Below are 15087 nucleotides of genomic sequence, written 5' to 3' on the forward strand. Positions count from 1 at the left end.
TTGATTAATTGACTAAAATAAACTGAAATAGTAAAGCATCAAGGCAGCCTTAAACCACTGCTTTCTGCATAGCTCGAGAGTTGGTAGGCCCACAACTTTGGTCCAGACTGAAATATATCAACAACTGCTTTGCGTTGTTCCCACAGGATAATAACAGTTTTGGTGATTTGCTGTCTTTTCCAAATGCACCAGCAGATTAAAGTTGTCACTTATCCTGTGAAATATCTCAACTTCTAGAGGGTGGGTTGGCAGTGGCACAACATTTAGTACATACATTTATGGTAGCAACATGTCCACAGATAGAAGATGGATAGTAGGCTACTGGGTACTGATTTAATGAGACGCAAAGACAGAAGTGCTAAAAACAGTATATTCAAACAGCTTTCATTACTGTTGATGCTTGGAGCAGCCATGTTGGATTGTGGGGTTGGGGTTGGTGAAGTTCTCCCGACTTTCCAGATGGGAAATCCAAATTCAGGGCGCGTTCGAGTTAACATCTCCATCTGGGTACTTGGAAATTCCGACTTCCCAGTTCAACTAAAATGCAGGATAACGCGCTTAACTAAGATGGTGAAAATAAACACTATAGGCTACTGCTCTTTACTCTTAAGTCTTATATTAAAGTCCCTATATAGCAGGTTAATCTGGCCTGGCTTTACCTGCATGAAAAAATGATGGCGCTAGTTTACTTGAAGTAGGCTATGCTTAATTCCTAATTTGAGATCTAGGTGGTGCTTTAATTGGATTTTCAGGAACAGGAACAATCTATATAGTAGCTTTTCACAGATCAGTATTTAAACAGTAGAATAAATGCTCTCCTGGCAAGTATCCTATTTAAGACATGTTTTCACTTAAGCTAAAAATGCAATTGTGTTTGAAAGGGATAAGGCCTATGTAGTTAGTTACCCCATAAGAAACATTAGCTGAATCCCTTCACCACAGATTGAATAATGGTGTTTTCTGGATTAGGCTCATAATAAAAGTAAATAATATAATTTGTTATCATTTGTATTATTATTGTTGTTATTAGTAATAGTAGTAGTAGGCCTACGACAATCTTTATTTATAGTTCACTCTGTAACCTACTTTAAATGCAGTCTATGACTACAGCCAATTCAACTACAGTGCTGAGTGCTTCAAGAAGCTTCAGCCTTTTAAAAAACAGCCTTTTAAAAATATGTCTGCCACAGTCTCTAAGCTGTAGCATACTAGACCAATCAGAGAAAGTTTTCAATGAAAGCCGACAACATTTATGCAATGAAGCTCGGCGGTAAAGGCTGCAATGACGCTGTTATAATGCTGCTTTGAAGTGCTGTCGGAATTATTGGAATCCTGAGCTGAGCCGCGATAATCGTCAGCACGAACACAACAAAGTAAACACGGCTTGTAAAGAGAGAATCGTTTCCTATAAAAGTTGCCTCGTTGAGGCTTTATCTAAGTGCAAGCAAGTCAAATTAAAACATCACATAGCATACTATGTGATGTTTTAATTTTATTATAGGCCATAGGAAGACATTTGGCAATTCCCATGTAGGGAACCTACAACCTAACGTTAGCTGCTTTAACAAGCTATAACCGCTCCTTTCAATTTCTAAAATAAAACAACCTCTACTAAGATGCTTTTACTGCAGATTTTCTTATTTTGCGAATAAGCTTGCGCACTTGAAGCATAGCCTAGCCTACTGTATGTGAATGTCATTTAAGACACCTGATCTTGGATGTAGGAGCTTACGAGGAGCACCTGAATGCGGCATACGTTTCTCAGCCGCTGTTTTCATATTATTTACGCCCCTCCGCTCTTGTATGGTGGTTTCCATGCTTCAGAGACGACAAACGTAGCGTACAGGTAAATGATAGCGTTAATAGGTGTTGTCGCTTTTCGTTAATAGTTGTGTTCCCATAGGTTACAGTCGATTTGCATAGGCTTGTCATCACACGCGATAGCCTATTTAGCAACATGTAAGGCTGCACTGATTGAAACAATTTTGGGAGCCCAAATTGAATATTTACAATAACGTTGGAGTGTTTCAGTCCTGGTGTGAGCTGATGAATTATTTATTCAATGACGACCTCATGGGTAAAATGACACCTGGCTGCCATTATCTAACACAGTGTCATTTGTTTAAAACAATAGTTTGAAATGGTTACCATGCCATAAGCTTTTATTTATTTATTAGCTATTAGTCACGTTTTCAGACTATTCCTATACAGAAGGCGTTTCGCTCCCATGTGTGCTTTTAAACTGGGCTCAAACCAGCATCATCACCACCACCAACATAACACTGGACATTACACAGACTTCTTAGGTTGACAGGTAGTCTTACAGGTAGACTAGGATCTGTTGTAACTTGTTGTTATCCTTTGATCTGACCCACAATTGGAACTATGGTAACATGCACTTAAACCAAGGCTTTTCCTCACAACAATTCTGACAATAATTTCCATCCTATTTAAAATGCTGAAGACAGATAAATAATCCTCAAACTAATTTATTCATGGTGTTTGCCTGTAACTAAAGACATAAGCAACACCAGCCACACAAGGCTGTATGGTTACTGAGCCTAATACACTGTTTTCCATTTCTTCCCTCATTTAAGTAGGTAATGCCAAATTATAGTAGGCCTATGTTTGGGAAGCTTGCAATTGCTGCTTTCGTTACCATGGACACCCAGCTGGACTTGAAAATTACATAAGCAAAAGATCAACAACTGTAACAATATGTGCTAAAGAGATAGCTATTCCCTCTGCTTCATGGACAGAGGGGCTGTTTATCCCATTTGGGAAAATGTTCTTTTCGCTTGCTTCCCTCCACAGTAAGGTCAGTGGTCATGATCAGCTAAAGAAACGCCACTCACAGATGGAAGACAGATGTGATGCCCCCCTCACTCTGAAAACCTTTTTTTCCTTTAAATGTAAATAGCTGGTCACCAATATAGATGTGTTCTTTAGCTCTGTCGCCAATAAGTGTGTTTGTGTGTTGAAAACAGGGGTGACATGACTCTGACCAGAGGATCTTTCACATATGCCAGTGGGGAAGAGTACCACGGCGAGTGGAAAGAAGGCAAGACAGTCCTGCTTCTCTGTTTTAAATAAAGTTTGTATGCAAGCTTCACCAACTTAACTACAGAGATGAGACAAGCTTTTACTTGCACCATCTGTACTGTGCATCTAGTCATCATAATGTCTCTCTCTCATGCAGACATGCAAGTAAATTGTGACCATATTTAATAAAGCTATTATTACTGAGGAGAATGACAAATACAAATGTCATAAAATAGTATTGTTGAATAGCCTTGTGGGACATCTTTTGCCATTAGATAAGGTAATAGTAGTACACTGTGCCTCAGCATGGGCTTGATGCTCATTAATTCATCAGTATGTAATGTGTTATATTATGGAAGCTAGCAGAAACAAATACAAGTACCAGTCAATATATTAGGTTTTCTGTTCATGAATCTGCATGGATGTGTGCATAGTATACTAAAATGTTGAATCTTTCTATCAAATTTTCACCTGTGGAAAAGATTACGAGGATGCTTGCACTGCTTTAACTCTCTCTCTTGCACACACGTACAGTGATGTTAGTGACATGCAAGCACAAGCTGTTTAATCAAATCCCAATTAGCTAGAATTGGCAACCCATGACGAACAGAGCCAGATTTAACAGCTCTGGTTTTGTCAAATCTTCTGGATTAGACTTTGGACCTGTTTGGGAAATCTTAGAGTCCTATGTCAGCTGCTGCTGAAAAAAAAAACAAATCAATTGCAATACTAGGAAGAACATCTAGGGTTTTTTATTCTGTCTTGGCATAACACTGCAAACACTGTCCACACCATTTAACTGATGTATTCCTTCACCCTTCAAAGACAACTAGGCCTACGTTTCCAGTTTGGCAAATGCGGGTGTAAGCTAGTTATAGCAGTTGTCCAGAAACGTGTGGGTGTGTGCCCTCTGACATGATTATAAGCTTCAGTAGTGGATCATAGGCTACCAGGAGGGGAATGCAAGTACATTCCTTGACTGTTTTCACAGACTGGATCCTAAAGTGGAAATCCCTGCTAAAAAATCTGTTGGATTAGAGTGCTGTAATTCCCACCACACAGGAGGCAGATGGGACTCCTAATTCAGTAGTAAACCTTTAGCTGACAGAGAGGGGGGAGGATACCTAAATCCCAGCACATACTGACTCTTGACATATGTAGTGGCTCTCCAATACCAAGTGAATATAAAACCCTGAGCCGCATTGCAAGTTCAAATGTCATGCATGTCAGTTGGTCATCTCTTACAGCATGTTTATGCACTATTATGAAAGAGTAATCCATAAGATGCTAAGTGGTTAGATGAGGCATGGTGACACCCATATAGATAAAATGTGAATCGACAAATGGTATCAAGGTCATTTGCCTTGACAGGATTTCTTGTGCTTCCATCATCTGTTTGAAGTTTGAGCCATTACTCTGATGTGCGACTTTCCAGGTCAGAGGCATGGGGTTGGCCAGCTCAAGTTTCAGGATGGAACCTGCTACTCTGGTCAGTTTGAGAATGGACTCTTCCATGGCTCCGGTGTACTGCTCTTTACAGATGGATCCAGGTGTGTGAGCCAAAAAGAAAGAAAGTTTTATCGTCAATCCAAAGTTGAAATGACACCCTGCTCTCTTTTCACCGTATCAGGTACGAAGGAGAATTTGCACATGGAAAGTTTCAAGGCGTGGGAGTCTTCAGTCGATACGATGGCATGAAGTTTGAAGGAGAATTCAAAGATGGACGTGTTGAGGGATATGGTAAGTCTGTTGTTACACCACTGGAACAGTTTGTCCATCAGGATGTCAGTATTATCTCTCTGTGGTTGTTTATAATGTCCTGTGTCTGTGCCTTCAGGGCTATTGACATTCCCAGATGGAGCTCATGGTGTCCCACGAAACGAGGGTTTGTTTCAAAGCCACAAGCTGCAGAAGAGAGAGAAGTGTCCAGGAGTGGTGCAGCGTGCACAGGCTTCAGCCTCCAACGCTCGCAGTCTGGCACTTTGACTGTCATGGACCCTGGAGGGGACACGGTCTAGCACCTTTCAGGAGGGCCTCAGGGATGTGTTCTCATATACTCCTCTCCAGCGCTTCTCTCTGTCTTTTTTCTCTTTTTCCACCATTACTCTCTTTATTTCTTTTTCTGCATCTTCCTTGCTTAGCCTTCACAGTGGCTTGGAATGCACATGCAATTTGGCCAAACAATGGCCTTCTGTATCACTGACTTGAAATGCACAACACCATGAAGCACACCTTTAACTTCACAAGTCTTGTAAACATCAAATGCTGCTGGTTTCCCCTTGTTCTAATTCTTGTACCCATAAACAGTGTCTTAGTGTTTTTTTTAGAAAGGTTAGCTTTCATATATCAAACAACGGAATATGGGAGACCTCTTCTTACCATGTTATTGCACATCTGGTACTTTAAAGCGCTTTTTTTCTCCTGCATTAGGAGTAGGTGTGAAGTTAAGGCCGTTTTATGGTTCTGCGGAGGCTCCACGCAGAGCTTTCGCCGTAGCCTACGTAAGTGGCCTGATGTTTATACTTCTGCGCTGGTGTGTGCGTCGAGCTGGCATGTGTGCGTGTGTGTGTGGGGAGTGTGTTAGAGAGAGGGAGAAGTGAGAGAGTGACGGCGATTAGCTTCGGAGCGAGTACCGACTCTAGAGTCATAGTGAGAGAAACAAAGTGTCTCCCCTGTGCTTTCTGACCAAGATGGGACATCTGTAGCAGGAAAAGTTAACCCTCTCCTTGATTTCATGTTGTTTATGGAGGAGAACCAGGAAATGAGTCAGGGGAAATGCAATGCTACAAAGCCACGGCCAAGCGACGTGCGTCGCTGTGACGTGTAGTTAAATTTTTCGAGAGGTGCACATCAGGCTACGGCGTAGGGTCCGGGCGTAGACGCAGAGGGGTCTGCAGGGGTACACCGTCGATTCGATGCAGAAGCATAAAATGGCCTTTAGTCTCTATGTTGAAGACTTTAGCCACTAATTAGATCAATTCACCTTAAAATAAATGCAGCAATCCATTACAACCCTAAGTGGTACCCTATGGAGTTTTTGACCTCTGGTACTGCAAGCTCGGAAACGTGGATCTAAACAATGCACAATTAAAAAAAAAAAATGTACATGTTTTATGAGGAAAGAAATGCATTGCAAACATGTTAGTCAGCCCTTAAAGATACACAATGCAATTTTGTTTGTTTACAAAAACACTCTACAGGGACCTTTCAAATGTTGTCTCAGTTAACAGTGCTGCTGCAAACTTTATCTTTGCATGCATGTTGTCACTGGTATTTCTCCTTTGAGAAGATCAGTATTCACGTCACTTTGCCTTAAAGACATTTTGGTAAAAGAGTGTAGTTCCCTCTCCTTCCCTTCTCCTCTGCATCATATGCCATAAGGTGTCTGTCTATCATCCTAATAAATTTGAGGGCTATTTGAAGATCGCCTTCACTCTAAGGGACACGTAGCTAAGCTGGTGCTGAGTCTGAGCTCTCATCACTCTCAAGTCCAGCGGCTCTGCTCCCTCTAATAAACCTCCCTCTCCCAGTGGAAATCATGGGAGAGGAGATTTAACTCCGCTGGATAATTCTCTCATGTTTTCCCCTAAACATCCTGAAAGACTTAAATGAGTCACCAGTGTGGACATCCTTAAAGTTGTTAAATAATCCTAATTAGATGCATTGGATTAGGGACATATATCGTAATTGAGGCAGCTGAATGAAGAGATTTATTACAAAAGATATATATTTAAGAATATGTAATTATGTTTTTCTGTGAGGTGTATACATATTTATTGTCATTGCTTGTGTTTGTTCTGACCTTTCAAAAAAAGAAAAGAAAATGGTGTTACTGAGTTATGTGACTGTGTAGTTAAGTATTTTGAGGAATTTATTAACCATTATAGCCAATCATATTCTGTGACTACAAATTAATGCAGTGCACTTGAACAGTTAATAGGCCTTACAGAGCATTTGTATATGTGGCTTGTCTAGGGTGGATAATGTAGAAATTCAACCAAATACAATCAAATGATATTACAGGTAAGAAAGCCTGGAACATTTAACAGAAGTTACATGTGTCATTTCTTACAGCTGGACAATAAAGACAGATCAATAAGGACAAATCCACCTGGGGCTTCAGTGCACAAGAAAAACAAAAGCACCGAAGATTAAGCAGAAATCTGATATGTGATTCTGTTGTAAATATTCCTGGAGTCTCTAGCCTGGATTATTGCAGTTATTTAATCATTGTTATATTCTATGAGGGAGAAAAAAAATCAATACTCAATAACATGAACCTATACTGTTGCTTCCTTTGAATATCCCCTTTGGTACAACAGTGTACAGCAAAGTACAATCAGAAAGATTGAAGGTAACATTAGAAAAGCAGACCAGTGCATGCATCAGTGCCACTATCTCCAAGCACACAATGACACTTTAATGTTGGCTGTATGTGACCTGTATTTCAGATCATGTAATTCTATTTTTCCTTTCTGCTATTTCGGAGACGGCGCCTGCTCAAACCTTCACCTGCACATTCCTGCCTGAGTGGATTTGAATTCACACAAATTCCACATACTGTATATTTCCAACTGGAAACAAATGGTGCTTTAAAAGAAAATGTGCCTGTCCAGACTTTCACCCATCCTGGAAAATATCATTGCTATTGTTAAATTTTTTTAGTAACAATATAATGTTGCTTTAAGTGCTCTTAGATAAAACTACTGCACAGTGTCCCCTCATTATCCTAGAATAGGTCTGAGTATGTATCGCCTAGGTGGTAATCTGTTTAATAAAGCCTTGTGTTGAGAAAAAACATGCTTTTCATTGCGCTTGGACACAGTATCATGACAAAGAAGTTCATTTTTAGACGAGTATTTCTGATGTTGTAACACAAAGGCTTTAGATGTGCCACATTTGCATCAGTAGGGAAGACGTTTAACCATTTCATAGATAAACAGGTTCCTCTGGTTTTTGGCTTGCTACACAGCACTAAGCAGAAGCTTCCAGTTTTCCCATCCCCCTTCTCATTCTACACCACTCCAGCCCTCAGCAACAGCACAGCAGGATACTGGTTGTAGCTCACATGGAATTGAAAACAGAACTAAAGCTGTAAAACGTATATGAGTCCAAGAGATTTAATCATTCTGATCAATGAACCATATAACATTGACAATATGCCGTAATATTTCTGTTAGGGTCAGGTTGACAACATAAATGGCGACACTGTCTGTCACATAGTTTGTATAACCTTGTATTGTACATGGTACGTGTCTCCACTAACGTCCCTGACAGTTACACAGCCTTGCTTCTAACAGGAAATACTGGGTATGGCTGATAATGTATCTGATATGTTGTCTACAATAAACACATTGAATTTTAACAGAAGACAGTAACTGCATGCTTTTCAAAACAGCATTTACATTTACATTATGAATAATGCCGTAGTAGCAGAATATTTGTTGAACAAAATGTGCTCATAAATTGAATGGCTGTATGTGTAATGACTAACTGTACATAAACAACTACAATGCAAGCAGTGGAGCAAGCTGTTGGTATCCCCCAGCGTGAATGACCAACCTCCCCCAGGAACATATGAGCCACTGATGATAGAAGGAAAAAATGTCCCCTGAGCTCCCCTTGAATCCCTGACTTTAGCAGGGGCATACTGGCCATTTCTGCTATCATCAGCTGACGTCTCAAACAGTGCTACTGTCAATAAAACAAGGACCTCTTGATGTATATTCAAACGCAGCTAAGATAAGCAGATCATTTTGAATCTGTCACATCCAAGATGACATATAGTGTCAAGAGTTCAGAGTAATCTCAGAGGTTTAACCGAACTATTTACTCCTCTCTCAAGGTGTTTTCGGGTCCCACCTCCCTCCGCAGGGTCTCTATGATGTCCAACTGCCATTGTTTTACCTGCTGCACTGCAGTCACTCCCTCCTGTAACATAGTTCATACTGTCAGTTTGTTAGCGAGGGGTCATATTGTATGTACAGTGTTGAGATATGAGCCACAGCATGTTATATGCAATCAAAAAGTAATCTTTAAAATAAATAGTTTGACATTTTGGGAAATAACGTTTATTTGCTTTCTTGTGGAGGGTTGGATGAGATGATCGATACCACTCTCATGTTTTAGTCTACGTTAAATGTGAGGCTACAGGCAGCAGCTTATCTTTTTTCTTAAATTATTAACATTTCTTGGGTTAGCTTAGCATAAAGACTGAAAACACAGGGTTCAAAGGTAACACAATCTACCTACCAGCACCTCAAAAGCTTGCAAAAAAAACTTTATCTCATATTTATTTAATCTGTCAATGAACTCAAGTTTTAAAATGGACCAGCTGCCACCAACTAGCAGAGTCTCGAGGATGTGCAGGACCAATAAATAGTCCGGCACACATCCCCTCGTAAAACAGCGAATTGATGTTTTTATACTTTGGTTCTTATTTGGAGAAATTAGAAAATTACATATAACATGTTAATTACTGAGCTTTATCTATTTACCCCTGTGTCCAGTCTTTGTGCTAAGCTAACCTAACGTGCTGCAGCATCATATTTAACGTACAGATATGAGCATGACATTGAAAAACTCTCTGGGAAAAAAGGTAATTTATGTAAGCGTATTCCCCAATATGTCAAACTATTTCTTTAAAATCATCTTCGAGTAAAACAGACATGCACAACAGGTAGAAAAACTCACATTATTTTTAATTTTTGTGTCAGCCCCTGCAACTATGAGCAGCTTCACTATCTTGTATCTGTTGAGACGCACAGCATCATGCAGGGCTGTGTCCCCTTCCTGGGAGTACCAGCCCAGGAGAGAGAGAAAAAAAAATGTATTAACGGCAGAAAGTATTATAGAGATGATGAAACACACGGTTGAGCTGCTGCCTACCCTGTCCCTGGAGTTGATTTTGGCACCACAGGAACACAGGTACTCCACAATGGCCGTGTGGCCTGTTCTTGTGGCCACATGCAGAGGAGTGCTGTACAACTGCAATGTGGACATTGACATACACTGTGACTGTGAGAAACACATACAGGACTACCTGTATATCAGTATAACACCTAAAGTATGTATGGAAATACACAAGTATAAGTCCCAGGTATGAATTCAGACACAAATAAAATACCCATTCACCTTATCTCTAACATTCAGGTCAGCCCTATGGCTCTTAAGGGCTTTGACAACATTCAGGCTTCCCCCTCTGCAGGCCCAGTGAATGGCCCTGGAGCCCAGCTGAAACAGTAGGATGGCCACATTCTATTAATAGTGCTCACTTCAGGCCACTAGAGGCTGGAGCTTTAGTCAGTGAAGATAATCTCAACCAATCTCATCATCATCTTTACAAACAAGCCATGCGACTGCACGTCTTACTTGGTCTTCAAAGTTGATATTGGCTCCTTTTTCTAAAAGCATTTGGACAACTACAGTGTGTCCTTCTAGAGAGGCACGGTGTAACGCTGTCCTCTTCAACTGGAATGTTTAGATATTTTATAAGTAGAAATGACTTGTAGTATGTTGTAAATGTATCTGGTTTACTTCCACAGCAGGGAGAGCATACCTCATCATGGACATTAGGGTTCCCACCATCAGCCAGATACTTTATTATAGTCAGTTTGCCTTGACTGGCTGCATTCATGAATTCTGCAGTATCCATAGGCCCTATCTGTAACACACACACACACACACACACACACACACACACACACACACACACACACACACACACACACACACACAAAGAAACACAAAGGGACAGGATAGAGACACATTACATTTTTATATCTCTGTTGTGCACATGAAGATAAGGTTTCTGAAAGTTGTAGCTCACCACTGGGATTTCCACAGACACCCTGGGCGAGTATGTTTTATTGAGCTTCTTTTTCCTTTTGCACAGCTCTGTGATATTCTCTCCTCCACTCAAGTCATGTATTTGAATGGTATGAACTAACAATAACACTAATAATAATAATAATAAATTTTATTTATAGCGCTTTTTTAGAGACACTACAGAGTTTTTAAAAAGATTTTTTGAAACTCTAGAAAAGCAACGTATCTAACTGCAAGCAATTTAACATAGTGGTCCTTGATTGTGTGTATGTGTTTTTCAATGTATCCGCAGATGGATGTTGAAGTAGGCTGACAGACATTTCATCCTCATGTTCTGAGCTTAACTTTAATGCTAGCATGTTTTTTGGGGATTTAACAGCTCATTAATTCACGTTGTCACGTAAAATAGTTTATTCACGATTTAGGGATCTTCAAATTGTGATGTTGTGGTATCAGTAACATTAAGTATTATATACAATCTGCTGTGCTGGGAAAATAAATCTCCCTATTGGTGAGTGCCTAATGATTATCATTCTAGGAGCCATACATAATGTAAAACACTGTGATAATAATGTAAAATCTTTACAAATGCCACTTTGTAAACATTAGTATTTCTCTTACCTACCTGATCTTTCTTTTCAATTCCTGTTTTATGGTCCATCACATTGGCTGCCCACTGCACAACCTCTTCCATCTCTGTTTGATACAAAGATACAAAAAAGATAAAATAGTCAATAAAGTAATTTTGAACAGGTTTGAACTTGAACTAATAATCTGGAGTAAAATCTGGCGGACTGTGTGTCACTTTATACAGAAGCACTGCAAGCCCAGTGGCTTCCTGGCTGGAATCCCGGGTTCATGGTGGGACATTGTGTCACGCCATCAAACAGGTGTGTGTGCACTTTGGTGTGTGTATGCCTGTATGTTTGTGTGTACTTGCCAGCATTACAATCTCACTCTCCCTCTCTCTGTCTCTGTCTCTCTCTCTCTCTCTCACTCACACACACACACACACACACACACACACACACACAGTGCATGGCACTATCTTTGTGGGGACCTGTCATTGACATAATGCATTCCCTAGCCCCTTACCCTAACCTTAACCATCACAACTAAATGCTTAACCTTAACCCTTACCCTAACCCTAACCATAACCTAATTCTAACACTAATCCTAAAACCAAGTATTAACCCTCAAACAGCCCTTTAAAGTTGTGGGGTCCAGCATTTTGGCCCCACAAGTATACTGGACTCCCGATTTTTGGACCCCACGAATATAGTTAAACAAGAACACACACACACACACACACACACACACACACACACACACACACACACACACACACACACACACACACACGTACATCCAACCCTTCAGGCATGTCAGGCCTGGGTTAAAGATGAGGGTACATTAATTCCACAAGCTCCTGGTTTTACTCACTCCTGTTGCTGCAGCACTGCGTACCTCTCTTCACAGGACTAGAGCCCTCATAAACACACAGTTTTGGGGGATTATTTTCTTTATAAAGGTTCCATTACTGCCAAGTGATACCTTGTAAATACCAGTTTGATAGCACACCAACAATCAATCACTGTCCAGCCCCAGCTTTAGTATTTTTTCGCTCATTCACAACCTGCCAATGTGTGCTGAGTGACATGTTAATGGTTAACCAGTGTTTTTGAGGGAAGTGGCAGAGTTCAGTGGAGTAGGCAGCAGCAGCCATTTTAGCTGCATAGGACACTGTTTTCCCCTCAAGCATGGAGCACAGACGAGCTGACAGCTAACCATCATCATCAACTCAACAATTTGGCTGTGAGTTATATTGCTCATTGATGTTCCTCTTGATGATTTAATAAAGTTTGTCTTTACTATAGAGAGAAGCAATGTTAGTTCATGGCATTTTTGTTATAAAATGATTGAGTTTATAATCACTACTGTGGGTTTAAAAATGTGTTTCAGGTGGAAGCACAGGTGCCATGGTGACGCTGACTCACTTGAGTGTTGAGGACCCAGACGATGGTTCTCCACTGCTGCCTCAGGCTGTGGAGGCTGCAACACCAACGCCTGTCCTTCACAGACAGCGAGTGATCACAAAGACTGACTTGAGGGAATTTTTCCTCACCAGGTACATTTCTGCAGGTACTGTATTTATTTATTTATTGGACCTGTTATTTAATGGTATTGTCTTTTTTTCTCTGCTGTTTAGGAGTGAGAACCTTGCCTTCAGTCTGGTGCTGCTGATCGGATGCTACTCTGCTATTCTGATTCCTGCATATTTCCCCTTGGATAAAGTGGCAACTCTCAGTGATGACAACCAACTTCCCAAAGATCTGGTACGGACACACATCTTAGTGATCATTTTGGGTAATTTGATTCACTCTTACCAAACCTGTCTCTATGTTTGCCCCTTTCTTCAGGTCTTACTAAATCGGTCAGCCTCCCTGCTGTCAGGCCCCTGTCAGCCTCGCTGGTGTCTGGACCACCTCAAGCCCCTTTCTTGTTCAGCAGGCCTCCTAGACATACCTGTGTTTGTGCAGAAGGACAGGCCTGTGTCCTGGGATCTGTCCCCTCCTCAGGGGCTCCAGGGCAGCGAAGAGCATCTGGCCCTGGCTCTTGCATCTCTGCCTCAGCCTGGCTTGCCTCCATCACTGAGGAGTGAAGGCAGCTGCAGGCGATGTGTGGTGGTGGGCAATGGAGGGGTTCTTCATGGGAGCCATCTCGGATCAGATATAGATCGGTATGACATCATTATCAGGTATGTGCACCATTGTCAGACTGACACAAGTAGAAGGATATCTTTCTAGTGTGGTAGACGGTAGTGGCTATTTTTAACCTGTGCTGATGGACTTTTTCCACAGCAGCTACAATTTGAATGAGGTTAAGGAATAAGGCTTGAAGAAAACACAATATATTTCATACATACATTTTCATCTGTGTTACCAGGCTAAATAATGCTCCAGTGCCTGGCTTTGAAAAAGATGCTGGTTCCCGCACAACCATCCGCCTGATTTATCCAGAGGCAGCACCTCACACCGCAAACGAATATAAAAAGACCACCATGGTTGCTTTGGTGGTCTTTAAGAGCCTGGACCTGGACTGGCTCACTTCTGTCATCACCAAACAGCCTCTGGTAAGCTTACATCACAGGAACCATTGCACACAGAAACATAAGCCATGAGTGTCGCAGCAAGTCATGCAGCAACATCGATATCACACCATCATGCCTCACATGCTCAACATATTCTGTGTTTTTTTTTTTTTTTAATAGAGCTTCTGGTCCAAAATGTGGTTCTGGAGGGAGGTGGTGGATTATATTCCTCTGACACCAGAGAGCTTCAGGATCCTCCATCCGGAGATTATTCACAAGACAGGACAAGTTCTACAGAAATATGCTCTGAAACAGGGAAACGTGAGTTCTAACATGCTTTGCTCCTGCACTGTTGTATGCTTTCATACAAGACTGCACGCAAACAGGAATCCAAGAACAATCGCACAACTGGGTGGTCTAACCTGTCCTAAATAGCATATGGATGCCTGGCTCAGAAGTGTATTGACTTTGCTATGAGCCTAGGAATTAAGGGAGTAAAACATGAGCAAACACAACCTTCAGTTCAAGAGGCTATCAGGCTCATTCTATTACCCACTGTCCTTTATAATGGGTACTTCTCATAGAGCAAAATAATGCTGAGTAGTTGGTGCTCATACTGGTTGAAAAAAATAGATCAAAGAGCATTTTCTCTCCTCAAGTAGATGGTGCCAACACTAGGTGCAAGTGCAGTGGTGATGGCTTTGCAGCTGTGTGACCATGTGAGCCTGGCAGGGTTTGGATACGACATGCAGCACCCAGGTGCCAGACTTCACTACTATGAGACCATACGCATGGACGCAATGAAGGCTCAAGTAAGTTTAGATTACCAAACAGTGATACACATTTTTAAGGCTCATAAGCCTCCTTTTTTTTTAGTTTTAACATGTATGGCTCATTTTTTATTATCATCATCATCCAGGTGGTGCATGACGTAAGTGCTGAGAAACTCTTCCTGAGGGACCTGGTGGCTGCAGGAGCTGTGACTGACCTCACAGGAGCTCTGAGTCAGCAGTGCAGAGGCTGATAATGTACTGAACTCCTATGTAATGCACTCCTATTTACTATCAGCCTGTGTGGAGTCCTCCGTCACTGTGCCCTGCTGGAAGAATCCTACACAGCCAAGACTT

The 15087-nt window shown here is 41.2% G+C and overlaps 3 protein-coding genes across 3 annotated transcripts; 2 read left to right on the forward strand and 1 right to left on the reverse strand.

Annotated features, from left to right (window-relative positions):
• The first annotated feature begins 1761 nt into the window (after nt 1-1761).
• On the forward strand, nt 1762-7840 carry morn4 (MORN repeat containing 4). Its single transcript, XM_078272751.1, has 5 exons — nt 1762-1846; nt 2988-3061; nt 4478-4592; nt 4673-4782; nt 4880-7840. Exons 2-5 carry the CDS (start codon nt 2995-2997, stop codon nt 5026-5028), a joined length of 441 nt encoding a protein of 146 aa, XP_078128877.1. The 5' UTR covers nt 1762-1846; nt 2988-2994; the 3' UTR covers nt 5029-7840.
• Nucleotides 7841-8148: 308 nt separating this feature from the next.
• On the reverse strand, nt 8149-13487 carry ankrd2 (ankyrin repeat domain 2 (stretch responsive muscle)). Its single transcript, XM_078272753.1, has 8 exons — nt 13396-13487; nt 11495-11565; nt 10601-10705; nt 10414-10512; nt 10177-10275; nt 9931-10029; nt 9736-9834; nt 8149-8973 (listed from the first exon to the last, which is right to left on the reverse strand). Exons 2-8 carry the CDS (start codon nt 11561-11563, stop codon nt 8872-8874), a joined length of 672 nt encoding a protein of 223 aa, XP_078128879.1. The 5' UTR covers nt 11564-11565; nt 13396-13487; the 3' UTR covers nt 8149-8871.
• On the forward strand, nt 12838-14984 carry st3gal7 (ST3 beta-galactoside alpha-2,3-sialyltransferase 7). Its single transcript, XM_078272752.1, has 7 exons — nt 12838-12997; nt 13079-13223; nt 13290-13627; nt 13816-14002; nt 14141-14281; nt 14623-14772; nt 14880-14984. The coding sequence occupies exons 1-7, from the start codon at nt 12849-12851 to the stop codon at nt 14982-14984; spliced, it is 1215 nt and encodes a 404-aa protein (XP_078128878.1). The 5' UTR covers nt 12838-12848.
• The last annotated feature ends 103 nt before the right edge of the window (nt 14985-15087 follow it).

This window comes from Sander vitreus, chromosome 17 (genome assembly GCF_031162955.1).
Source record: "Sander vitreus isolate 19-12246 chromosome 17, sanVit1, whole genome shotgun sequence".
Taxonomy (NCBI): Eukaryota; Metazoa; Chordata; class Actinopteri; order Perciformes; family Percidae; genus Sander; species Sander vitreus.

Excerpts from the sequence above, each read along its gene's own strand:
- morn4 (XM_078272751.1), top strand. The coding sequence starts at position 2,995 with ATGACTCTGACCAGAGGATCTTTCACATATGCCAGTGGGGAAGAGTAC. Across the intron at positions 3,062-4,477 it reads CCACGGCGAGTGGAAAGAAG|GTCAGAGGCATGGGGTTGGC; the intron begins GCAAGACAGTCC and ends GCGACTTTCCAG. Across the intron at positions 4,783-4,879 it reads TGGACGTGTTGAGGGATATG|GGCTATTGACATTCCCAGAT; the intron begins GTAAGTCTGTTG and ends CTGTGCCTTCAG.
- st3gal7 (XM_078272752.1), top strand. The coding sequence starts at position 12,849 with ATGGTGACGCTGACTCACTTGAGTGTTGAGGACCCAGACGATGGTTCT. Across the intron at positions 12,998-13,078 it reads AGGGAATTTTTCCTCACCAG|GAGTGAGAACCTTGCCTTCA; the intron begins GTACATTTCTGC and ends TCTGCTGTTTAG. Across the intron at positions 14,773-14,879 it reads TGGACGCAATGAAGGCTCAA|GTGGTGCATGACGTAAGTGC; the intron begins GTAAGTTTAGAT and ends ATCATCATCCAG.
- ankrd2 (XM_078272753.1), bottom strand. The coding sequence starts at position 11,563 with ATGGAAGAGGTTGTGCAGTGGGCAGCCAATGTGATGGACCATAAAACA. Across the intron at positions 10,513-10,600 it reads ACCCTAATGTCCATGATGAG|TTGAAGAGGACAGCGTTACA; the intron begins GTATGCTCTCCC and ends TAAACATTCCAG. Across the intron at positions 8,974-9,735 it reads ACACAAAAATTAAAAATAAT|GAGGGAGTGACTGCAGTGCA; the intron begins GTGAGTTTTTCT and ends ACTATGTTACAG.